Raw genomic sequence first — 25,804 nt, forward strand, 5'->3', positions numbered from 1 at the left:
TGTGGAAACCCCATCCATCCATTTTATTTACTATACACTATTCAGGTCCTCCTGAGCAGACAACCATATCCATTTTTTACCTGGTGTTGTGTAATGTGCTTAGCACTACCCTATTATAACTGTTCTACAACCATACAGAAAACATATTGCTAGGGACTTCTTTCTGAATTTGGGCTGTGATGTGAAAACACTGTATTTCTATAACCCTTTTCCTTCCCCCTACTCAGGGTCTGATCTATCTGGGAGAAAAAATACATCTTTTAATTTGTTTTTATAAGATGTAACATCAACAAAATCTGTTCAATAAAAGTTTGTCAGCATTTCCATAATAGAGGGTTATTTATACTTGCAACAATAATGTGATTTTCTCAGTCGCTACTGTTGTTACAGATGCTTCAGCTTCTGGAGTCCAGATTATTCAAGAAGTTCAATTTTTATTTTAAAAAAAAGATGCCAGGTTCTCATATTTGTGGACAAATGCTTGAGATCATGAACCTTGATTTCTGAAATTTAGAAAATAATAGAAAGCACACTTTCATGTTTTTAAAAATCTTATATTTTATAACTAGATGTCACTATTTTTCCAGGTGGAGGGAAAAGAAGTAAGTCTGATTCATACTTTTTTCAATGGACAATAATAGTTTAAAAATAACTGTAATATAAGAAAAATACTTTGTTTCATTGTTAATTTATACTGTTCCCATCTTTGATACTGATTTGGAACATCTCCCAGCAGTGAATGCAGTGATTATCTGGACAGGATGCATTTACTTGATCAGGGCAATCTGTTGAACATTAAACAATATTTGAAGCACGGTTAATTATTTGCACTGCATTAGCTCACCCTCGAATGATTGTGGCTTATCTGAAAAAACGTAGGCAAGAAGAAAAAGCTAATTTCAAGAAAAAACGAGCATAAGGATGGTCAACAGTGCTTTTACCCTTCAGGTTCTTCCACTGGTCATTCTCCTAGGGAACACACATTTGTGCGTGAGTATGTTTTTATATTGCTGTTCTTGCCATTGCCAGCTCTGCTCCTTGCCGAGCCCTTCCCGGGCAGCCGGAGGAGCATTTAGCCAAGTATTCACATTTCAGGACACTGAGGTGCTCAAGTAAATGCTGCGTAAGAGGGAAGCCCTGTGGGGGTTTTGGAGCAGATACCTACAGCGACAAGGAACGACCTGTCTGGGTGCACTGGGTGACCACCCTGCGTCCCAGGGTGTGCGCTGGGGAGGGCAGTCGCTCCCCTGGCCCTGGGCACTGGGAGACCCCACACACCACTGGGATGCAGCATGAGCAGCTCATCTTCATGCTGAAGGGACTAGGTACCCGACTAAACAGGTCAGGGTATGCACTGGCTTGGCAATTTGGCACCATCTTTTGTCAGAGGTAAAATTTAGCCCAGCCGTGTGTTTTGGATGGCTGAATTGTCATCAGCACCAACATGGAAGGAAGGTTAATGGCAAAATATTCAACACAGCTAGAGATGGCCAGAGCCCTGCTCTGGCAGAGCTTGATAGACTTTCCCAAACCTATTCATCTCTTTAAAGAAGACTGAAAGAGTGACTCATAACCAAAGCAAAGTTAAAAGTTGGTTTAAAAAACATTTTTTCTGTTCCTCTAAGCATTGCAAGCAAGTAGATTTTCTCATGAAGGAATTCAAAGTTCTTTCAAACCCCTGCTTTCCTAATGATGTTCCAGTGTGTGCAGGTTCTTATTTACTGACATGCGTTGCAAAATTTCAGATGTTGACACGTTTAAATTGAGTCCTTTGGGAAAAATATATAGTGAGGAGATTTAATAGGTTATAGATCTTTTTGAAGAGCTCAGTGAATTTGCAACCGGTGATTTTTGCGACACAATAGGTATTTGTTAATTAGTGTATCATCAGAGCTATCTATCCTCTGACAGCAGTGGGTATGGCACACTTGATCCACCAGTACATGTGGCCGCTTACTGAGGGGATCAGCTCTGGGGTTGTTCAATGCCAGTTTTACAGACATTGTGGGAACGCAATCTAATATAAATAAGCTCATAATGAATTGGTTGTGTTAATTCATACTCAATGAGGAAGACGTAGGTGCAGTCTTAGACAACACGAATTCTTGCACAGATTTTTCCTAACTCGTCCTAAGACGTTAGATTGATTCATTAGCTTTGACAATCCTAATCTGACTTCACTCAAATATTGCTGTGGAAAATGTAGTGCATAACTCTCCCCACCCCTGAAAATTCATTAACACTGCTAAAATGCAAAAGCAATTCTGCTGTCACTGAAAAGCAGCACGACAGAATATTCAGCAGGCTAGTTTTTAATAAAACATGTTTTTTCTTCATAATTAATATAACAAGGTTTTCTGGCTTAGCACTTGGCATGGCTCCCAGAAAAAAAAGAGGGGAATGAGTGGCCATGATGTGACCATTGCATGACAAACATGTTATGAGAGGACATTTTTGCCTTAATGATTTGTTACAAAGAAAAAGTTACACCAATATAGTTTGAATGAAAAATTAGGAGATTTTTCACTTTGCTGAAACCATGGAAAAGACCCTTAAATTCCTATTTCCATCCTTTCCCAAAACTATCTACCTTCATAATTCTCATTTTTATTCAAGCATGGTTTTAGGAGTTTTTATAAGTGACACTCTGATTAATAAATATTTTTGGAGATACACAGCAGAAGTCAAATGCAGATTTAAGCAGTAGCTCATATCGAGTTGGTCAAAATAGAATGGGAAAGCACTCAGACATTCATGGATCTGGCAGATTTGGAACAGGACCCTAAGGCAAAAATTTCCATTCAGTTCTTTTTTATTACCTGAAAAGAAACTGGTTTCACCTGCATGAATCCAAACGATTTCCATAGACGGCATCAAGCTGCATGATGGGTGCAAGTGAGAACAAAATTTGGTCCTTTATTTTAGCATACATGATGCAACTATACCACAGATTGTCTTCAGACATGACAGGTCTTCTCAGGTTGGGGGGTGGTGTATGATGGTGGTGTTGACTTTCAATTACACTTGCTCAGCAAGATACTGTAGTAGAAATGTGCCTGCCATAAGGTATTGTATTGTTAAGTATTCCTTACGTAGCCAAAGAGAAATCCAAAGAGCTCTGCTGCAGCACGTTGTGCAATTCAGCTGTGTATCCCTCCTTACTCAGACTTGTATTGAAGCAACTTTTCTGAAATACACATAGATTTAAATGGTATGCTTAAACGTTGTGCTGAGTTGGGCTAGAGAAATCTGCAACAGGACAAGACCGAGTTGGATCCCACAACACTCCGGTGATGAAACTGCTCACAGACCAGGCTGCAGCTCCCATTTAACAATGCTCTAAAGTGCTTGGGCACATGCTTATAGGGGGAAAAAAAAAGTGATTTTTAAATGAACAGATGTTCAGATATTTTTGTCATATCAAGGTTCCCTGCAAACTTGACACCCCTGGCAGCAGAGGGGAAGACATGCTGGGGGCAGAGCAGCAGAGGTGGCTCTTCACTGAATATTTAGGAATTTCAGGGTACGGCTGTCTGCTTAGTTGTGATGGCGAGTATTTTGAAGTCACTAGCCATGACTACTCCAATAACCAAGTGCGCTTAGTAGCAGAAAGGGAAGGATTATAGTATCACATGAAGATCAAATAATTGCAAAGAAAACTTATCATCGGTGCCCATCTCCTAGTCAGCCCATAGCAGGTAGGAAACTGCTACCAGTAGTACAGGTCTTTCCTCGCCTCGGGTGCTTGGAGACCGATATTTTAGGGTGTCCCAAAGGCAGCTCTGTCTGGCATCCTTTTCTACCCACCAACGGATCTATTCTTGTAGTAAACGAATACTCCTGCTCCCCTCACCCTCTGTCCAGTGCTGCACCACTGACACAAGGGCTTTATGCTCCACTGTGTCGCCAACCGATCACTGCAAAATAAAGTGAATGTTGTCAAGTCCCTCCAGATCTGTGGCCCGCCAGGTGCATTGCCCTTCTGCAGCACTCACCTAAATTTTCCTGGCGCAGCAGGAAAGCAGCAAAGCCCTGGGAGCACCCCCCAGCGAAGTGCTCTCAAGAGGGAAGCGTTCCTCGCTGACCCCCCAAGGCAATCAGCTTATGCCCTGAAGCGTGCAGGTTGATATCCCGTGTAACTAAAGGGACTTAATGACTTTGCATAAGCTTTAAGTCTAGCAGGATAACCTGCATGCCCGGCACTGGCTGGGAAAGCGTTTGATAGCGCAGCGCACTTGTGTTAGTGTGACGAGCCGGCTCCTGCAGCCCCCGTGAAACAGATTGTGTAGCTTCCCCTTGCTGTGGCATGCAAGGCTGACCCCTTTTTCCACCTGGGAGCACAAGCACGCCTCATCCACCAGCGAGCAACTTTAAAAACAGCCAGCTGCCACCAGGCCATCTCTTACAGTGCAAAGATTTATTTGGAAACTTTGATCTCTTGGAAAACAGGAGCGGGTAACGCCTGTGCAGAGAACCAAGCTGGTTTCAGCAGCACCTCTGAGGGCTCTTGCTTTTTCCTGGATCCCTGTGGGTTTAGTATCAGGTGCTACCATGGGAAAGGTTCACGACTAAATAGTCAGCAAAATAAAGACTTTAGATGTAAACTTATCTGGGTACCTTGGGACCAGTCGATAAGGATCATGTCATTCACTCTGAGGCACACGTTGCGGTTCACTGTGGAGGCAGGAGGTGTCTTGCTAGTAGAGAGGTGAAGACCTCAGAGGTCTTGGTGGAATCCTTTCAGAGGATGGTTTCCCAGGCTAAAAATACAACGTGTTGCATGTGTGCTCCAGATGATAATATGCCCTGCTTTCATTATACTGCAACCGTGGCCTTGGCTGAGAAATACAATGTCATTGCTGGAAAAGCCACTTTCCCTTGAAGTTCAAAGACTGTCACTACCCAAGATGGTTGCAGGCAAAAATCTGGCCGATTGTAAGAGCATCAGAACTGTCGATTCCCTCCTCCTTTGGCTAGAAGCCCAGACAAAGGTTCCCACTGAGAGCTGTCAGCGGGATCAAGGGGTTCACTACGAAAAGGCAGTAGTTGTGTCTGCCCTCATGGCTCCTTCACGCCTTATGTCAGTTGTGGATGGAAGTTGATCAAATATCCATGCTTGTTCTCCAGTTCATCCCCATCCCACCTCCTTCTCAGCTGCAAAGCTGTGACTGTACAGAGGAGCAAATGAAAGGGGTAATATTTGTTTTTCTGCTGTGGAGGCCACTTTCTGACAAGTTGCAGGAGAATTTGCACAACTTAGTGCAATTAAGGGAACACGCCAATTCCTACCAACGTAGTTTAATGCTTGAACTCCTGTAGTGCTTTGTTGCAAAGTGTGTACATCTGCAGAGGTAGTTTTCATCCCTTTTGCTAGTCTGTTGTGCCAGCTTGAGTAGCTACACTGTTTTCTCTGGAATGACTTCTGTTTTGCACATATGTAGATTCACAGCCTAACCCTGGGTTGTCACCTTTGTGCTGCCTGTTTTTTTCACCTGCTTTTGTGTTTTAATTATTCATTTTGATTGTAATAAAAGGTAGCAAATGTACCAAAGGCACAATAAACAGTTCAACTGCAGAATGCCCTTGGCAGCTGTAAATAATTTCCCTTGAATTTGGGGTCAAATCTTCCTGTCTTTATTCAGAAAGAATTGCCAGAGATTAACTGGACATTTTTGTCTGAGAGAGAGCAGTAGGATTCTGTTCCGAGACCAAGAAAGCATGATTCTGGCATTACTGTTTGAAATATATTACATTTCATTAGTCTCTTTCCTTGAGGAGTTGAAATGGAAAAATGGAGAGTATCATGTATCTGCAGTGTACAACCTTGGTACAAAGCCTAATTTGCAAAATTTTGATGGTTCTTTGGAGAAACAAAGTTTTAGTGAAGTGCTAATCATTACGATGATGACAACAAACAACAAAGGTCAGGTGAAATTAGGATATTTCAAATTTCAGCCATTTTTCCACCATTTTTTCTAGGAGCCCTATAAATGTACTCGGCTTCACATTCAGCAATGCACCGGTACCCATATAAAATGTCTCTCCCAGATTTATTTTTTTTTTGTGTGTGTGTAGAGTTTCTTTTTTATGAGCCTAAAGTAATAAAATTTAAAATTGCTCTCTGCAAATTCTTCCAGCTTCGTCCCCCGTCTCTGTGGACCTGCTATGAATAGGATCCAGCGATTTTATTCCCTCTTGAGAGAGCACACAAAGTATCGGTGTCGAGCTGCAGTAAGGCGAATGTTTGGTGAAACCAGCCCCGCAGCCTAATTTCTCCTCTCCCCCCCGCCCCCCCCCCACCCCCCGGCCCCCTCCTCCTTTTGTTTGAATCCTGCTCCTCTCTTCCTCTCTGGGTTCAGCATTGCACCTCGTCGGAAGGACAAGATCCTCCTCTGCTGGCCATCAGCAAATACGGCACGGCAGGCAGGAGGCCCTGCCTTCACTGCCCCTGCCTGCACCCTCCCTGCAGCCCCTCCTCCTGCAGACCCCCCGCAGACCCCTCCTGGACACCCCACACCCCCCCGCCTCCCCCAGCCTGTGGCCCCTCCTAACAGCCTCCTTCTGCATCCCGCATGACACACCTTGCACCCTACGTCCTGCATCACGCATCCCACACCTTGCACCCTACGTCCTGCATCCCGCATCCCACACCTTGCACCCCACGTCCTGCATCCCGCATCCCACACCTTGCACCCCACGTCCTGCATCCCGCATCCCACACCTTGCACCCCACGTCCTGCATCCTGCATCCCCTCCTGGCATGGAGGAAAGGGCAAGCTCAAGCAGGCTGGAGGGAAGGAGGCAAGTGCTTCTCCCTCCTTTGCTGCATGCCACCATGGAAGGCTTCAATGCAGGGAGCCAAAGGGCTAAAATTTGGCCCTGCGCTGGTTAGCAGGGGTGAAAATGCATCACAACCAGTGTGGTCTGATGAGTGGTCCAGTGGACCCCAGAAGGGAGGATGAAAGCCTCCACACTGAGAGGTCAGCTCTGACGGGAAGTTTGTCCCCTGTGGCTCTGCTGCTGCAGCTTGTGACAGGTACATGATGAGGCGAAAAGCTCCAGGACAAAATGGGACACTGGAGCCTTATGGTAAAGATAGGGTTTGACTCTTGGATCTCCCTGTGCCAGGTGCTCCAGGAGCTTTGTTTCCAGTGACGTTTGTACTGTGGCAGCAGATAGAGGCCTTCATCCAAAAGCAGGAATTAAAACGTGGGACTCAGCCATGCTAGAGTACAAGCCACTGCCTGCTCTGAAGGATGCTACTGGAAAGCTGCACAGTTTCTAGGGCACCAGTATATTGCAAGAGGGATTTTAGGGTATCTGCACTTTTGTAGTCAGCTCTGCCCCCGGAGCGCTTGGATGGGAGGGCCAGGTGCATAACCTGGAAAAGAAAGTAGCATAGCAAAGTGCTAGGTCTCTCATCTTTCTTCTTCTCTTGGTGTATGAGCTATCCTCTTGGGCACTGTGAGACTATCACCTCTGCTCTACAGCTGGGGGAAACTGAGGCACAAAAGAGCATGATGTAGTCACGTCCTGCACCTCGCTCAGCCTGGGCTGAAGCCCTCCAGCATTCCCATGCGGTGCCAAGGGCTGCCCCCAGCGCAGGAGCAACCTGGCTGAAGTCAGACCCTTCTGCCTCCAAACCCTTTCCAACTCCATCAGGCAGACAGCACCACAGGGCTGGGGAGGGAGACAAAACGTTTCTTGCTTCACGCTGCTCCCATTGCTGCTTCCATGTTCTTTGTTTCATCTTTTCCTCCAAAAGAAAGGAGTACACTTGCAGGGTTTGTTTTGGTCTGTGTTTATGGATGAACATGACCAGTAATTGTAAATGGAGCAATTAGTCCTTTTCTTTATACAGCCTCCATTGTGGTCTGGCAAAGGATCTGACAAAGCCTGTACCTGCACTCAAGAAACACACGCACCAAGGGCAGAGCTTTTACAGCCTGCTCATTTACCATCATCCCTGCACTCAGTCAGGAGGGGCAATTGTGTGAGCGTGTGTGTCCTTCCAGCTGCAAAGGATTTAGGGGTGGGTGTGGGTATGTGTGTGTGTGTGTGTGTGTGTGTGTGTGTGTGGCTCACTTAAGAGCACCTGGAAAGGGGCTCTTGCTCAGTTTGAGTCAGTGGGAAGGGGAGAGCTGGAGTGTGTCTGTTCTCCCTGGCTCAAACACAAGAGGGATGCAAACGTGCCTGAAGCAAAAACTCATTTATATATTCCAGCTAATATTCACAAGTGTGAGTTCTGAGGTTTTTTTGAGGGTTGTTTCTTATTCATTGCTTTTGTTCCTAGCCACAACCAGTGTTAGCTGAGAATGCTACTCTTTTATATATCATTTCTATATATAATGCACAACTAAACAGGGTGAGTGTTTACAGTTGGCTGTATCTGTAGCAATGTGTAGGTGCACATAATAATCCTGTGTGAGTGTGTGTGCATGTATGCTGTCTATTACGTGTGTTAAGTCATTTTGAAACACATTTTCCTCTGACAAATCATGTGAAGGATGAGGAATAGCAGTTCCAAATTTCCTTCTTTCCACCAACTGTTAGCACATGTATTCTTGTCACAGGCAGGTAATCCTGTCCGCAGCTGGGATTTAAAGCGAGAGGGAAAGCAAGCTGAAATCGTCACGCAGGGGATGCGTCCCAGCATGGAGTCAGTGTGTCTCCTTTCAGACAAACCTCACTCACGCTCTTTAAAGGCTGAGAGCTGTTTTCCTTCTTCTGTTCCTTTTTGTTGCTTGCCCTTGATATGAGCCAAACAGGAAAGGCTGGAGCCCCACGTCAGAGGTCAGACACATGGCATTTCCTCACAGGAAGTGCCAGAAATGTTCTCCTCCATCCAAGGGTTGTTGACAGCCTTCCAGCTTGGAGGTCCAGATCTCACCAGCCGCACCAGGTGTAGGGTCCCGGGCTGCGCTGCGCTGCCTGACCTCCGCTCTGCCCTGCCCGAGCATGTCCCAGCCTCCGGCTTTGGCAGCCGGCTGGAGCGTGGCCTCTGTCGGTATCTCGGAGAAGTTGGACAGTCAGTGCTCGGTCACTTAATAAATAAGCAAACAGGCGATTTAACTCGTTCAGGACAGATTTCTCCCAAAGCACACCAGCCCAGCTGCTTAGGCTGGATGCTCAGAAAAGCCAGAGCTCCCAAGCAGGTTGTCGGAAGCAATGGGTGTTTTAAGACATCCTGTTAATCTTTTGAAAGAGCTCTTAAAATCCAACCCAGTTAGCTCCGAACTGGGTAACAGGCTTATCTGGATGTTCAGCAAACAGAAACTTTGTGCCACACACTGAGCTCCGTGATGCCTTTTGTTTTTCCAGAAACTGACTCTCTGCCCTTTTTTATCTCATGCAGGCTTCCCATTTCTCTTTCCTGGCTGACCTGCTGCGCGGTAAGTGGTTTCAATTTCTTCATTTTAACTTCTGCATACAAAACTGAGAGGCTGGCAACCTGGCCCATCAAAAGCCTTTGCTAGTGCCCTGTACTGAATTTTATTAACTCCATGTACAGGTTTACTGAGCTCGTAATAAGGCTTGTGATCAAGTAGAAAGTCAGTTTGACTTTGGACAAGTAATACGGTGAGCACTTGCAGACCCCCGCATGTGCCCTATGTCAGTGCAGGAGGCAGCGCTGAGTCGGGTCCCAGCAAGGAGCATGTCTGGCGCACTGAACCCCAAAACAGAGGTGCAGCAGCACCAGTTTGCAGCTGATCATGGGGTACTCCTAGACCACACCTGTAACTCACAGCTCTCTTCCAAGCCAAGACTTTTCTGCCACTCTGTGGCTTCATGTGCTCAACCCAGCTTTGGGGACCCATGGGTGACACAGTGAGTCACAGGCTGGAGGACAGGTCATGGTGCTGGGCTGCAAACCTCACAGAAGGATAAATAAAGAGTCCAGTTGTGCATGAAAATTGAAGGTCGAATGAACGAAGGCTAACTTTCCCTTGCAGCTTACAACTGACTGTGGAACTTATTTCTGCAAGGATTTGTCCAAATTGAAAGAACGTTCAAAAAGTGTTTACAAGCTCATGCAAGTAAAAAATTGTTAAAGACTATGTAGCATCAAGATGTTGATAAGGGAAAAGCTGTGATGAATGTTGTGTGAGGATGTGTAGATTGTGTGAGGATTTGTACATCCTTTCACAGCCTGCTTGGTTCACATAGAAGATTATGGGTTTATTGATGTTTAGTATTTATGCCCTGCTCCTCCTTTTAGTGTTTTCAGTGACTCTTAGACATGAGTTTGTAATTTATAACTAAAAAAGTATTGCATTAATTTTGCTCATTTTCTTGCAAAAAAAGTGTGGCTTTTACTATGCACTCATTATTCATCTGCATTCCTGTTCATTCTGGTGGCATTTTGGCTTCCAGGTCAAACCTGCAAGCCCAGCAGACTTGTAGCTCATAAAGCACTGCTTCTTTCCCCAAATCAATGCTGCTCTTCTAACAAGATGTGTGCAGAAAACAAATTTCCAAATTATTTGTGTATCTGAACTCAGTATTTGGCTTCTGCAAGTATCTGGCCACAGAGCTGAGTGTGCGGCTTCGTGCTTTATGCACAAGCCTTGTGCAAACTGGTTGATTTGCCTTTTGATAGTAGAGTATCACTTTCACCATTTCTTAATTCATTCCCTCCTTTGTGCTTGCTGGTACTTACTTCTGTGCATCCACTGCCCCGGCACTCTCCCACTCCCCACCCTCCAGCTGTCCCCACTCCTTCAGCTGTCATCACCCGCTTTCACCCAGCACCCGTCCCTCCAAGGAAAAGGTGCCGTAAATCTGCTTTTAAGCAGCAGCCACCAAACTTTGTGAAAGGCTCGCTGGCTTTGTGGTTAGCTGGTCTCACTTCTTTTGCAATTTCTATCTGAAGCCACAGATACTCCCAGCCACAGCCCGCGTGGAAAGGAGGAAATACTGCGAGGTTGTCTCTGCAGAACTAAATGGGGGACATCTCATTATTTAAAATACAGTCAGGATTTCAGCCTCATCAAAATAACATGACATTATTCTCAGAGCTGGAGACAAAAAGTATTTAGAAAGGTGGTGGAAAAACTCATCCTGCTTAAATGAGGCCGGATTTCAGTCAATCCCCAGAGGTTCAGAGAGCTTGAATAAACGCTGGGTCCTTTCTGGTGCTCTTGATGTGTGTTGGCAATAGGCTTTAACTTTGCACATCACTCATCTTGACAACTGCAGTCCAACAAAGTTACCTGGCCATTCAGGTCACTCAATGGCATCCTAATGCATCACTTTCTCACTCGGAACATTAGTCATGACTTGATCCAGTGAAGGTTTTGAAAACAGTGTGACTACCGGTGTTGGGATATCTGTTCTCTCCATAACAGAGAGCCTGTGTAAGCTAATGAACAAGGGGATATTGATCAGAAATCCATTGCTTGATTGACAGCTCTTGGCAATGTGAAAAACTGCAGATGAAAGCTTGAGTAGTTTAAAAGATCACCCAGACCTCAAAGCTGATTTGAAGCTTTAAAAGTCAATCTCTGCCTATCAATTATGGGGGGATTTTTTTGTACTACACAGAGGAAAGTTATTCTTTGAAAATTTGCATGCAGGATGTCTAATTTAATTTCATGTAATAGTCACTTTTCAGTGACAAATGTCAGATCACTGCTTTTTTAAGCATGTTAAGGTTTTCCAGCACTTACAAAGAACGAACACTCTGATTTAGTAATATGTTTAAATCAACCAGTATATCAGACTTTGTGCATTAATTATGTGCTCAGATAAAAAATAGTGTTGTTTTTGCTTTACTAAACCTATGGCTTGTTATGAATAATTAAAAAAATGGAATGGGAGCAGTTCTTAAATAAGAGATGTGGAAGCCAAATAGTTATTTAGTGTCGAAGCTATGATAAATAAGAAGACATTTTTTAGTTTGATGTCATGTACCCAAGTCGGGGTTTTCTGTTCTTTGTTGCTCACTGCTTCATGCAGTTTGGGAGGACATGGAGTAGCTGGGAGATAGAAGCATCATTCACGTGACCCATAGAAGCTATTCCTGTTTCACAGTTTCATAAAGAGGGATGGTGATGGAGAAGGCAGGGACGCTGGTGGTTTCTCACGTCAGCTGCATGTTCACGTCACCTTGGCTGGACTCCTGGCCAGGCAGCTCAGCTTCCTGACTCCCACTGCTCTCACAGTGAGACAGGGTACCCAAAAGCGTTTGCTGTTGTCTTCCCAGCCCATTCCACATGCACCCTTAACTCCATGGTTTGGTCATAAAATTTCTTCTAATGGTAATTACCAGCCCACGAGGGGGTTGCTCAGTGTCACCTGCATGACCTTAGCCCTGGCCACCCACAAGTGCCTTCCTTGAGGGCTGCTGGGTGCCAAATTGGCCTGAGGTACACATTAGCTTGTCCCAAAACTTCCCAAGGGTCATCTGCCCTGTCAGTGCAAACGGGGATTTGTCCTCCTCTACTTTGCAGAGCTGCCAGAAGCAGATATCCTGCAAAACAGGAATTGCATCTTGGCCAGCTTGGGTTTTACCGCAGAGATGCACTTAAAATAGTCAATGGTGGGTCAACAAGTAATTTCCTAAGTGTTGCTAATAAACAATTCATTGCTAAGAAATGATGCCAATGTTACAAAATGAAGTGACAGTATATTCATTTCTTAACACCATAGTTACACTGAGCAGTTGGCTTAAAAACCATGGTAGGTGCTTCTACAGTGGCTCAGCTTTTTGTGATCATTCAGAGCACTTGTTTTTCCTCTGTTGACTCAAGACAGTTCTCACCAGCCTGTAAAGCATGCTGGGCATGTTTGCAGTCTGCTTTTGGCAGCCATAACTCCCCTGTTCATCTTTCATAACTTTTAGCATATAGTATATTTTTCTGTTAGAAAGGCTACCCCATCCCTCAGAATACTTCTTGAAAGCGTCTGTGGAATAAAAGCCAATATTCCCCACTAAGATTTTGAAGATAAACAGGGGAAACAAACCTAGACTCCTTGAAATGATCCCCTCAAACTCAAGTCTGCTTGCAAATTCTCCCCTCTGACAAAGTGAGCTTGCAGGCTGCATTTCAGGCAAAACCCTCTTTTTGTTTTCCTTTCTTAACTACATCACATTAAATTTAATTTTGTTCACTGTAGACAATGTCCTTATCTTCCAGCGAGATCCTTCTGTTCCTCAGCAAGGCACACACTTCTGCAACACTTGCACATTGTCGAGACTCAGCTCCTGTGGAAATAATGAGCTGAGGAAAAGGAGTCTTGACTTGACATAGCAATAAATGAGGTGAAACTTTCCTCTTTTTTTTTTTTTTTTTTTTTTTTTTTGGTGAGAAATGAGAGTTGGCATGTAGGAAAAAAAAGAAGAAAAAGAGACGGTTCTATTTTAATATGAAATATAAAACACCCATTGTACAAAAGTGGAAATTCTTTTTTTTTTTTTTTCAGAAGCAAAGAAAGAATAAAGATAAAGGCTGCAAGCGAATGAATGAGGAGAGAAAACTAAGATAATGCAGTCGATAATCAGTTCAAGGCAGAGCATTATCCATGGGGCCATCGGTCCGGCCCTAGGGGAGAGCTTTTTAAAATGTCTCTGTACGTAGCATAGCTTTGCTCATTACCATAGTTTGTCTTTGAAACAGCGGAGTGGCTTCCACTGTCAGCCGCCGTACCCACGCAAGGAGCTGCCAGCCCACTTTAATCAGCCGACCCCCAGAACCGCGGGCTGGCACAGCTGCGGGTGCCGCCTGCGCCGGGCTCCCGGGCAGGACGCTGACTGCTGGGGGGCTGCAGGCTCTGGGGGACGGGCTTCCAGCACAGGTCTGATGCGCTGAGCCCTCGCTCCGCAAAAGGGGTTTTGTGGGCAGGGGGTCACGTAGGGGGGCAGGTGCCTTGGGCCCTCACTCCCCTCCAATTTCCCTCAAAATGGGTTTCCATGTCCCGACATGGAGCAGGCACCTGCGTGCCGGTGAGGGTCTTGCCTTGCCCTGCAGTAGCGGTGATGCTGGTGATCGAAACAGCTGGACAAAGAAAATCCCTGCTTCTTGTAGGAGTCTAAATCTCCTTTTCCCATTGTGCAGGTAACAGCCATCAGCATCTTCCTTGGCCATGGTGCCACATGGGGGGCACATGTCCCTGCCTGCAGAGGCTCTGCCTGTGTCCCCTCTCGGGGTCCCGGCTGCCATCGACCGGGCAGCCAGGGCCCCAGCACCCCATGGGAGCTGCAGCGAGGGCAGAGCTGGGGCCGGCAGAGCTCAGGGGTGGCCGCGCTGGGTGAGCTCTGCCCACGGCAGGCAAGAGCTGGACAGCACCTTTGGTCCTCAAGGTGATATGAGCTTTAGACCCAGTGGCATCCTAAACAACCTGAAGGAGGAAAAGACTGTCCATCCTGGAGGATAACTTCTTTCACACCTTCTCGCCTTCTAGCAGTTGTAATCCCTCTGTTTTTCCACCCTCTTCTCACCCCTCGCCGCAGATGAGGCTGATGAGTACGAGTACTACGATGAGTACACGCAGCCAGAGCAGGAGCCCTTCCTCCAGCAGCAGTTCTCAGAAGACCCTGACTGGTTTGAGTCATTTTTTGGCTACAGTGATACTAAAAAAGGTACCTCTGAGGGGTGGGCAGGGAGGAGAGGAAGGGGTAAAATCCCAATCCTGTGCTTGCAGCATGAGCATGGCAGGCCTCGGCTGCCAGCCTGCTCTCAAAATGCCTGCATCAAAGGGATGAGTTAGGAGGATCGTTTGCAGTGTTCTCCTTTGTATTTCTCTTGTAAGGAGCCTGTGTTTTATCTCCGGGTTTCACAGGATGGATTCTGATCATGCAGAACATTTCTGATTGCTACTACAAAAAAAAAAAAAAAGCACAGGCTTATTTGTCTATAGACACTGTAAGATGTAATTGCTGTTTTCATGGGATATATGTTCTGTATTTATGCTGGGAACGAAATGTAGAGCAGGTTTGGTGTTTGGTTTTTTTTTTCTTCCTCCTTTTCTCAGTTGCAGGGTTTTTTCTTTTCTTTTTCTGTTTTTCCAAACTTCAGGAGAATAGGAAAGGCTCCTTGAGATTGCTCAGGGAACATGAAAGGAGAGACAGGGAAGTTGCCTGTAACATCCCCTAGGTTATCCCCTGGTGCAAAGAAAGAGCTGGTATATGGCTGTCCCCAATACCAATTGCTCCTGGCAGCCTGGAGTGGAGAAGTTGAGCGTGGTGTAAGGAGCAGCACTCAAGTGACTCAGTAGGTGCCTGCTCCCTTGGAGCAGTAGCCACCCAGAGGACTTTTAGTGCCGCATTGCAACCATTGGCAATGCCAAATCCAGACACCTCCACACCAAGTGCATGAAGGCGGATGCCCAGGGCCAGCTCTGGCCCTCAGATTTTGCCATAGAGGCAAATCTGTCCCTGAGCAAAGGAAGGGACTAGCCCCGTTACCACTCCATCATAGACGTGGCAAAGGAAGCTGAGGAGCTGCAGACCTGAAGCCATGAACTGTTACGGCTTGCAATACGCTCTGCAGCAACTCATAGCTGCTCCTGTGGCTGATGAGCTGATGCAGAAGCATGGCACATGATACATGGGATGCTGTGCCTGGGAAGGCAGCCTTCTGCAGTCAGAAAATAAAAGAAAAAGCAGGTGATGGAGGTGGAGAAGCTGAGTCAAACTAAACAATTTCCATCCTTGCCCTGGCAGACCCGTGCTCCTCCAACCCCTGCAAGAACAACGGTGAGTGTGAGAACAGAGGAAGCCGCTTCAGCTGCCTCTGCCCAGAGCCATATGCTGGGACTACATGTGAGAAAGGTGAACACTCTTTTGCTAACTTACACTCCTTATTTTGGCCCCTAATATTGCTGTTACAGCTCTGTCAATGGAAGCAAACACTGGGCTTTATAAACCCACTGCTGGTTGGGCTGCAGGTTCTGACAGCCCACCACAGTCACGTCCATAGGTCTCACACTTAGCTCTGCGTCCAGACCAAGGTCTGTCTAAAGCAGTATATAGTAAAATGAGCTTCAGGTGAGCAGAAAGCCTTCCTCTATCCCCTGCCAGGTGAGTAGCAGGGAGCTGCTCATCGATCCTGTAGATTTTTTGCCGTAGATACTGTGAACAATAAGGGAAATCCCAAGTCCACGCTTGCTAAATTAAAGCCTCCTTGGAGCATCAGGAGAAAGCGTGTCTTCCCATGATCCTCATGTCCCTGTTTTCCACAGTGAAGAACATGTGTTTGGAGAAGAGGTGCCACAGGGGAGACTGCCTGATTACATTAACCCCACCTTATTTTCAGTGCAGCTGCAACCACCCCTACAACTCACCGGACTGCCGACAAGGTGAGCACTCGGCAGGACACTGAGTGACCTGGGAGGGGGGGGGACGGGACGACGGACACACACACAGCACGGTGAATGTGTCCTCACCATGGCCAGTCAGTGGTGGGAAACCTCCACCCTGGTCATCCAGCCTGAGTCTGCTCCAGCTCCCGTCCACGGGGCTGGTCAGTGAGGAGTCACGTTTGACTTACAGGGTGGTGGTTCAGTCACCGGTAAACCCCCCAGTGCTAAACGTTTTTCGAGTTCATAAGAACTCAAAGCCAACAGGCTATGTGGGAGCTCTGCCCGGCTTCCATCGGGTGTGTGAGTGGCTGTACAGCATTTAGCAGAGTGACAAGGCTCTTCTGTGTTTTCCACGTTGACAGCATCTTCACCGTGCAGGCCAAATCCTTGCAAAAACGGAGGTACCTGCATTCGGCACAGAATCAGATCAAAATTCACCTGCGAGTGCCCTGAACCTTTCCGAGGGAGATTCTGTGAGATCGGTATGTCACAGCGCTGGGGGGAAGGGTGGGGGCGAAGCCCCAGGCAGCCAGGGTCTGGCTTCCCCCTGCAGCCAGGCTGGCTGATACAGTCCCGGCACCTGACTGCGCCCCAGGGCACCGGCCTCCTTGGGGAGAGTGTCGGAGGAAGAAGCTGACTGGGGAGAGTGTCGGAGGAAGAAGCTGACTCCTGCAGCCACCATGGGCACACATCCCACACGTTTCCAATGAGAAGGATTTGTTTCTTTCTCTTTTAAAAGTTGATTGCACTTCAGACTCCATGTACTGCTACATTGCAGGTGACTTTTCCTCCACCACCTCTACAGGTTAGGTTCACAACCCCACAGCCTTCCTTTCGGCACATCCACTGCCCTAGCATGACAGCAGCTCTGTGCCCACCTCCCTCTGATCTTGCTGATACCAATTCTTGGCTGTGCCACCGGCAGAGAGATTCTCCTTTGGCATTAAGACACCCCTTTGCTGCTGGGACTCTACCATGCAAAGAGGTTTCAGGCATTTGAAGTCAATCACTCTTCAAGCCGGACAGATGCTGTTTATACATATACAAATACCCTTGTTTCTGGCCTATGTAGGATAAGGGATATCATTACATGACCCAGTATGATCCTCTGTAAAGTGAACATAGGGCAAGGAAGGGAAGGAAGAGGAAACACTTTGGGCAAGGAACAACATAACAGTTATTTTCATATTGGCATTGTCTTCCTGCAGGACCGGATGACTGTTATGGAGAGGCCTCCTCTGAGTACAGAGGAAAAGTGAACCAAGCAGCGAATGGCAAGACCTGCCTGCACTGGAATTCCCATCTTCTCTTGGACTACACTATTAATGCCTTTATGGAGGACGCCGACGCTTATGGCATCGGTGAACATAACTTCTGCAGGTAACATTTTGGTGAAGCAACTATAAAGGTCTGTATCAGAGAGCACTGAGAGCAAACTGCTCATGAGTTTGGCAAACTGGTGGTGTTAAGACCTCACATCTTTCTAGACACTGCTTGTTCATGAAAAACCAGGATGTTAAAGGGACATTCCCTACTGATGTGGGGCTTCCAGAAGCAGCCCTCATTTCCCTGAATCTCTTCTTCATTTTTCTTAAGGTTAAAATAGGTATGGGGAGAGTAAAATGGCAGAAGCTCCACTCTCTTATCTCAGGCACCTTCTTTGTCAAATCTTATGAAAGAATATCTTTGGAAGTTTGGCTGTCATATGGGAGCATGAGGCTGCTCCCCTAAGCATCTCAGCTCTTTCACGAGTTTTGTGGAGATTTATCCATCCCTGCTGGCTGACACTCTTAACCGTTGCCTTCAGGAGTCCCGATGAGGATGAAAAACCCTGGTGCTACATCAGAAACAACCACAAAGTAGAATGGGACTTCTGTGACATTTCACCCTGCTCAGGAACAGGTAAAGAATTAGAAGTGAGCTGCTTGGCAGTGTGTAGGTGGTCCAGAGCAGCAGGTGACCCCCTATTACTTAACTCCTCCAGTCTGATATTATGTCTGCATTGTACATCTGCAGTCTCTTCCAATGCAGCTGAAGAGAGCCCATGGCCAACAGACAGCCCAACAGACCCACCTGGATCAAATGAAATGTTCAAAATATGCGGACAACCAGAAATTCAAAGAACTGTCAAGAGAATCTATGGTGGAGCTAAGACTACAGCTGGCAAACATCCCTGGATGGCATCTCTGCAGATGAAGACTTCAAAAAGGAACAGACATTTCTGTGGTGGAGTGCTGATTAAACCGTGCTGGGTCCTGACTGCTGGGCACTGCATTGAGTAGGTGCATGTCCTGTGCCTAGTGTGGATAAACATATGAAAATCAGGATGGTTATTACAGACGGTTTGGAATCCAAATGATTGTTGGGAATCAAATTAAAGAAAAATATGTATGCGAAAAAACGAACGCATACATGAAAATATATATAGACTTGAAAATGGTGCTTGCTGGAATAGTAAATGAAACTTACACACACACACACACACACACACTCTAAAATGAGCTAAAATAGTTGTCCAAGAGGAAAAAAGGAGGAAAGTAACAAGGTTTTGTAATGTATGAAAGAAGGACTCTATGAAAACTTCAGGGGAGATTGGGATACCTACCATAAGCAACATCATATATTTGCATTATAATTGAGATGCCCAGAACAGCCAAAAATTTATGTTCATGTGCCAGTGAGCTTAGAATATGACTTTTCCTTCAACATTTTTGTTGAACAGGTTAGAAACCACCATCCTTTCAAACTGGTAAATTACACTCTGGAGATCATTCCAGAACACATGATTTTAAGTATGCCCAGACGGTGGCAAGGACTTGTGCTCCCATGGCTCCCTGTGTTGCTGCTCATCATCACGGTCACAGTAATAGACTGTGTGCACACTACCACTTTGCCCTAAAATGCAAAGGAAACCATATTTATGTGGCTTTAAAACATTTTATTTCATGATTGCAACAAGTTAAGAGCACATGTATCGTCTGATGCCACTGCTTCCCTGTCTAAGCCCTCCTGTAATGACCTCAGGAAATCTTGTGGCCATGCTCTATGACAGAGGGCAATATCTTGACCTCCTGATACTAAAGGTGCAGGTTTTCACCACCACTGATAGACAATGTCTGTATGTAATTTACTTTTTTTTTTTTCCCAGACAACCAGCAGAAAATCTCCAAGTAGTCCTTGGAAAGCAAAACCTCAAGAAGAGAGAGCATCAAGAGCAAATATTTGATGTGGAGAAGATCATTGTACATTCCAAATACAAAGAGAAGGATGGTATCCCACACAATGATATCGGTAAATCGCTTCTGTTGAATATTCCTGTGGTTCACCTCCAGCCTCAGTTGCTTGACGCTCCTCTCTCCAGCTAAAGTCAATGTAAAATTCCCATTGAGACCATCTTCTGGAAATAATGAGGCCAAATTGTGGGTTAAACCCGTTTGGAGCTTTGGGATGTGGATCGTGATGGGCAGGCAGAGGTCACTGTGTGGGAGGAGCAAAACAACAGGGATAGGTCTGGCATGTAGTGCAAACAGAACATCAAGTATGTGCAGCTTTGCCATCGTTGTGCCACAGACTGGTAACGATGGCTAGGCATTAAAATTAGCTACAGACACTTTGTGTTGTTTATCTTCTTTCCAGCACTACTTAAACTGAAGCCAGTTGATGGTCACTGTGCAGTGGAAACAAAGTATGTGAAAACAGTGTGCCTGCCTGACTTCTTCTTTCCTGCTGGGACTGACTGCTTCATTTCTGGATGGGGTGCAACCGAGACAGGTATTTGTGGGCTAGCTGGATTTTGGTGGGTACTTCATGGCAAGGTGGGCTGGTGCTTTCAGTAGCAATTGCCAGACCCAAGCGTGGACCTAGGCACTTAGTGAGACCAAGACATGAAGTTCAAAACTAAGGAAGGCTAAAGCCCTGCCATAGAAATTACTCATTAGCAGAAATTTCCAACTGCTAGAGCAACCAAACCTTTCAGCATTCTGAAAAAATCCCTGACGCATCTTTTTTTGCCTGCCGTCTGACACACCGTGTCATGGTTTCAGCTGCAGCCAGCAATAGAAGCAAGAAGGTATCAAGAGAGAGGCTTTTGTATAGTTTGTGTGTTTCAAGACAGGACCAAGAAAGACAGGAATTTTCACATGGATTTCCAGCCCATTGGGTCAGATAAAGCTTTTCAGAAGCAGCATCTGGATCTTCAGATGCGCTGAAAAATAAAAATAAATAAAAAAAATGCAAAGCTTTTAAAATTCAACCAGCTCTGTCCAAAACCTTTCTTGCCCGCAGTAAATCCTAAGGGGAGAAATTACTATTCTTAAAAAAAGATAATGGCAATTTTCTGAAAAATGCATTTTCTCATGTTCTGATTGATGTGTTGCTGTAAAGCAGCAGAAGGAAAATGTGTCACTGAGGCTGCAGTAGGTGTCCTAGTGCTTTGTGACTGATACAGCCTCATATGATACATAGGACCAAATTCTCCCTTCTGATGTAACTCTCATTGAAGTCCACAAGAGACAAGTGTGTTCATTTGATCAGAATGCACCAACAGAATTTAATGGACATTTTTTAAAAGTTCCAAATAAAAAGTCTCCCTTAAAAAGGGTATGGGGGATTTTATTTTTTTCCCCAACAAAGAATATCAAGTACCCTGTATGTGTTCAAACTAGACGGCTCCTTCTTTGAGCAGAGCTATTAGCATTTCAGGAAATCACTGCAGAAATGCAATATTTCCTGAAACTCATGCAGAACCAAACTTATAAACCACCTTTAATTATCTACAGATGTAGTGCTTTGAAGGTCTGGCTATTGCCTTTAGATGTCAAGTTATGTCTTTAGATTCACTGTAATTAATCATTGCCCTTAAATATTGTATGATTTTCAGGTTTCATCTATTTCATTAGCTTGCGTACTAAAACATCTAATGGCACCAGTCTGAGAAGTGCTGAGCAACTCAAAGTCCCATTGGGACCCATGGGAGCTGCAGACAACCAGCACCTTTGGAAAGCAGGATTACGCAGACAGAGCTGATCGGAGCCATGTTCTGAATACCTGACTTTGCTTTTATTCAGGCAACAACTCGGTGTCCTGAGTGAAGCTTCCAGGCTCCAACTCTAACCCTTATCATTTCAGACAGATAATTCTTTTCTTCCCAGGCTAGCACATGCATCCCCCCTGCCCTTCCCCCTTCCCCTCCAAATGGCAAGCAAGCTTATATTTTGAACAAAGACAACATGTAACAGGATTGGGAGGAAGCTGACTCCATTTTTTTGGTGCACATCCCATAGATGAAGTATCCCGTCAGCTGTTAGATGCCAATGTCAAGCTGATTTCACAGAGGAAATGCAATTCACCCACAGCATATGATCACGTGCTGGATGAAAGCATGTTTTGTGCAGGAAATCTTCAGAGACCCAGAGCTGATTCTTGTCAGGTCTGTTGCTTTTTCTGTATCTGAACACTAATTTTTTGCGTAAATAACCAGGCTGTGCAGAGTAATACTTTTGGCAGAGTGCTGCATATGTGTCTGTTTCTCCCATCGGTGTATTTCAACACCCGTCGTCTTTCTTCAGCACAGTTTGAGGTGTATACCCCTAGAGCTGATATTGTCACTGTCAGCCACAGGCAGATCGATGGAAGCTAGAGACTCACCTGGGAAGTTTGGCTTCTGAGGCAGTTTGTTGTAATAACCTGAAAACTTGCCTGTCTTTTCTCTTTTTATTATGGCCTGTGCCACGAGCACCAATTCTAACCTGATTTTCACTATCAGAGCTACGACTCGCAGGGAAAGTCAGGGTTGTTAATTCTTTTCATTACAGCTAGCACAAATGTGAAGCAAGCTCATATTTGTACTGTTTAAGATGGGGAAGTGTTTGAACAACAATTCCTAAGGTGCAAACTACCACTGTGAGCACATTTTTCAATAGAAAACAGCAATAAAACAAAAACCTGAGACCAACCAGCTCACAATAAAGTCATTTTGAGGGGTGTGGGAGGCAAGTGTTTTCATTTACACCAAGGATCACATCTCTACCTTTCTAACTCAGTCTCTGAATGCCTGGTACTTTCATGCCTGGGAAATTTCACGTGACCTTGTCAGATATACATCACAGACTTGAACAAACAAAAACTTACATCCCAGAACCCTGGTATCATTTGACCTGTCTCCAGAACTGCAAGCCTACTCAGGGACTGAGCAGCATCTGTTGGTACATCCACTAGGAAAAAAACCCCATGATTACAGCTTCAAAGCCATATGATGAGAGGGGAGCATTATTATTTTTGTTAACATTTTGCTTCACGTTTTTTATACATGTGTGCTTTTTCTCATCAGGGAGACTCCGGAGGCCCACTAACTTGCATAGAAAATGGCTCCTACTATGTATATGGCCTTGTCAGCTGGGGTGATGGATGTGGGTTAAAAAACAAGCCAGGAGTTTATACCCAGGTGACAACATTTCTCAGTTGGATTAAATCCAAAATTCGGTCTGAGTCAAGGTCACCTCATTAGCAGACAGCTTTGGAATAACAAATGGTAAGCTTGAGAAATTTGCTTGTTTTTTATCATTTCCTCAAATACCTCCTCTTCAACCAATAATGTTACCAATATTTTCTGATGGCCTACATGCGGCATCCTTCATCGCCACCTTGAAAATAGCCTTAGAGCATTAGCTAGTGTGTCAGTGACTGTTTTTCTTTTGGGGGGGGTTGAAATAAGCCCACATTTGGCAGCAAAACAGATCAGAAAGTAAACCAACTCCAGTTCTTCCCCAAACCAAACAGAGCCACAGTTGCCAATGTTTCCAGTTCTGTTTTTCAAGCCCTGAAAATTCTGCAGGCTCAGCTGCTGCCAGCCATTTACTCTTCCCCTCTAAGAAGACATGACCTGTCTAAGGTGTGTTTTTTCTGTAGTCATTGGACCCTGACACCTTAAAACTATTGGTGTGTGCTCTTAAAGCCAGTACCATTTTTCACATACATAAAAATGATGTGCCTAAGTTTGCAAGACTGTGCCATTGCAATTATCTGAGGAGAGAGGATCAGGCAGGAGAATTATTTTTAAAAGCGCATCTGTAGGGTAAATAGCCACAAATTCCATCAGTGATGCATTCCAGATTGAAAAAGGAACAAAATAATATTGGAATGATCTACTTTATTCCTGATTAGAGGGTAGCTCCTTATGCTCCAGATCTACAAAGATATATATGTGCCTAACGTCAATACTGGTGAGACCTAGGGGGCATTAAATCCCATTAAAAAAAGTATGGCTCTGAAGCTATTGGATAGTTCTTGGTGTTTCATAAAAGTCAAATTGTGTAATTTTTGCTCAATTAGTCTGCACAGAAACTTGAAAAACGGGATTGGTATTAAATCAGGGTATAAAGAATAGATATGTTTGTGAAGAGCCAATTCCTTAAAACAGTGATGTCCCTTGCATCTGAATTCCAGGGTTTACAACCTTCTCCAAGCAGCTACCTAATCTATCAATAGCTACCCCTATTGCGATAACCACAACAATTCAACCAATTTATTCATTACAAATTATTTTATATTCTACCGACCCGGTTCATTCATCTGTAGTACAAAGCTGAGCCTGCCAGTCACCTAGTATTAGTTTCATTTACAGCTTCTACAGATATCTACAGATAAATATCAGATGCTGTAATACATACAGTGATAAATCACCAAGTAGCTGCACAAAAATAAAATGATCAGTTATAATTTGCAATGTTGAGGTTGCTTTTTAAAACAAGAAGTTTTTAGATGCCATCTATCATGCTTCCGGAAAAGCTACAGGATTCTCAGGACAAGACGAAAATCTATTTGTGTTGTGTCATGTTTTTCTTTACTTCTGATACAGCTGCATTTTCCTTCTCTTGACTTGCAGAATTTCTGAAGCATCAGGGTTGACTGTGACCTGCCGAGATCCTTCTGCCTCCAATTGGTCCTGTAAAATCAAACCCAACCCATGTAAATTATGAGGACATCCAGTGGACAGAAGAAGGTTTTAACTATTCTATAAAAAATACTTACATATTAAAAATTATCACAACTGGCAAACAAATGAGCAAAATCTAAATCACTGTCCTGCACTGAGCGAACCTCTGAGGTGGAAAAGTGTAAAAAATGGAGCCGTTCACATAGGTTAGGTACCATACATATCAAAGGACTGAATGTGTTCACATCCTAATTCCTAATTTGAGCCCTAAATAAAAAGCAAGCCAGCAAATACCCAAATTCCAGGTGGATTGCACACCTGCAGCTTGCCCTTGGACAATCAGATCATTATCATACCTAGAGCTTAAGAAGACAGTGCCTGCAGTCCCCACTGCCTGCATTACTCAACCATAGTTATAATTTATTTCCAGAGTAACTTTTCAGATGCGAACATAAACCATGGATATGTCCTGTTTCTCTTGGGCTGGATTATTGTTTGACTTGTTGCCAAAGTTAAAACTTAAATGAAACAAGCATTTCAAGTGCAGAGCTTCTCTTCTATTGTAACTTAACGCTTCTTAACTGTAGAGGCCACAAGGCATGGACTTCTGCTCTCTTGTGCTGGGACACTGCGAACTGGGAGTCATCCCTGTCGAGGTAAGGAGAAGAAAAACCTGGAAGATCCCAGCTTGTAATTTCTTGTATCTTGAGCTGGACAGAGATGGAGGAGGCTGGATCATTCCCCCTGTGCAAAAAGCCTCCCACAGCACACATTAGGCTGTTAGAAGTCTACATCAAGCCTGTCAATACAGCTGCGAGTGGAGGTTACAGGGCAACACATGATTACATGGCAGCACACGGTGTCTCAGTGGAATTAGGAAAAGAGAATGGCAGTTGTACAAGGAGTCCCTTCCACCTCTGCTTCTGCTTTCCATGGACGTACCGGGACACCTATTGATCTGACAACATTCAAGAGTTAAGTGAAACACATCCCACAGTATAAGTAAATCCTATTCCATGGCACTTCCTAGTCCCTACAGGAATTCGTCAGCAATGACAGTGATGAATTCTCTTGAATTCCTTCAAATTAAGGTTTACACAAAGCAACAAAGCTTCGTGAAGGAAGTATGCATATTCTGTTCAAATAATGAGAAGAACTGTAGACTCCAGGGAGCATTCAAAAGCATTCTATGGGATGTGTGCCTGCCTGCCTTCTAGAGAGCAGAGCTGCTGGGATCTGTGAGAGTAGTTTACTCTACTTACAACTCCAGGTCCATACTGAGCAGACTGCAATCCCATTTCCCGAATGTACGCCAGCTCAGCAGCTCTTCTTGCCATTTCGACTTTGTGAGAACCTGGGGGAGTCCAGCCAATGCCTCTGAGCCAGTTCAAGTCAGACTTGTACTTTACCTGAGAGAACGAAACATACATCAGGGTGTCTTATTCTGTTTGTCTCCAATCAAACCACATGCCCTGGGTATTCAAGACAGAGCATATAAAGAGCAACAGAGTCAATAATAAACACATTATTCCTTTTCAGCAAACAGACTGCAGTTCTTTCAAGAATATG

At 45.0% G+C, this 25,804-nt stretch overlaps 2 protein-coding genes across 3 annotated transcripts in view; one reads left to right on the top strand and one right to left on the bottom strand.

The window, feature by feature from the left end:
- Window positions 1–836: 836 nt before the first annotated feature.
- HABP2 (hyaluronan binding protein 2) lies at window positions 837–25,778 on the top strand. 2 transcript variants are annotated; one of them, XM_027789298.2, is made up of 14 exons: window positions 837–990; window positions 9,356–9,392; window positions 14,453–14,581; window positions 15,665–15,772; window positions 16,183–16,299; window positions 16,665–16,784; window positions 17,511–17,682; window positions 18,110–18,204; window positions 18,334–18,580; window positions 19,451–19,593; window positions 19,939–20,073; window positions 21,585–21,730; window positions 22,631–22,831; window positions 24,185–25,778. In XM_027789298.2, the coding sequence occupies exons 1-13, from the start codon at window positions 922–924 to the stop codon at window positions 22,805–22,807; spliced, it is 1,695 nt and encodes a 564-aa protein (XP_027645099.2). In that variant the 5' UTR covers window positions 837–921; the 3' UTR covers window positions 22,808–22,831; window positions 24,185–25,778. The 2 variants fall into 2 exon arrangements, with proteins under 2 accessions (XP_027645099.2, XP_027645101.2); XM_027789300.2 differs by lacking the exons at window positions 837–990; window positions 9,356–9,392 and adding an exon at window positions 13,426–13,572.
- The window catches only part of NRAP (nebulin related anchoring protein), a 53,680-nt gene continuing 50,717 nt past the window's right edge, over window positions 22,842–25,804 (bottom strand). Inside the window, exons 40-41 of the mRNA XM_005239233.3 lie at window positions 25,498–25,644; window positions 22,842–24,244 (exon numbers count right to left, since the gene is read on the bottom strand). Of these exons, the coding sequence (XP_005239290.2) occupies window positions 24,143–24,244; window positions 25,498–25,644 (249 nt within the window). The 3' untranslated portion in view covers window positions 22,842–24,142. The remainder of the gene's footprint in view (window positions 24,245–25,497; window positions 25,645–25,804) is intronic.

Source organism: Falco peregrinus, chromosome 1 (genome assembly GCF_023634155.1).
Source record: "Falco peregrinus isolate bFalPer1 chromosome 1, bFalPer1.pri, whole genome shotgun sequence".
In the NCBI taxonomy this organism is placed as follows: domain Eukaryota; kingdom Metazoa; phylum Chordata; class Aves; order Falconiformes; family Falconidae; genus Falco; species Falco peregrinus.

What these genes read in the sequence shown, in the direction of transcription:
- HABP2 (XM_027789298.2), top strand. Translation starts at nt 922, where the DNA reads ATGGTCAACAGTGCTTTTACCCTTCAGGTTCTTCCACTGGTCATTCTC. An exon ending in CTCACCGGACTGCCGACAAG is followed by an intron (nt 16,300 to 16,664) that starts GTGAGCACTCGG and finishes CCACGTTGACAG; the next exon opens with CATCTTCACCGTGCAGGCCA. An exon ending in ATGGGGTGCAACCGAGACAG is followed by an intron (nt 20,074 to 21,584) that starts GTATTTGTGGGC and finishes CACATCCCATAG; the next exon opens with ATGAAGTATCCCGTCAGCTG.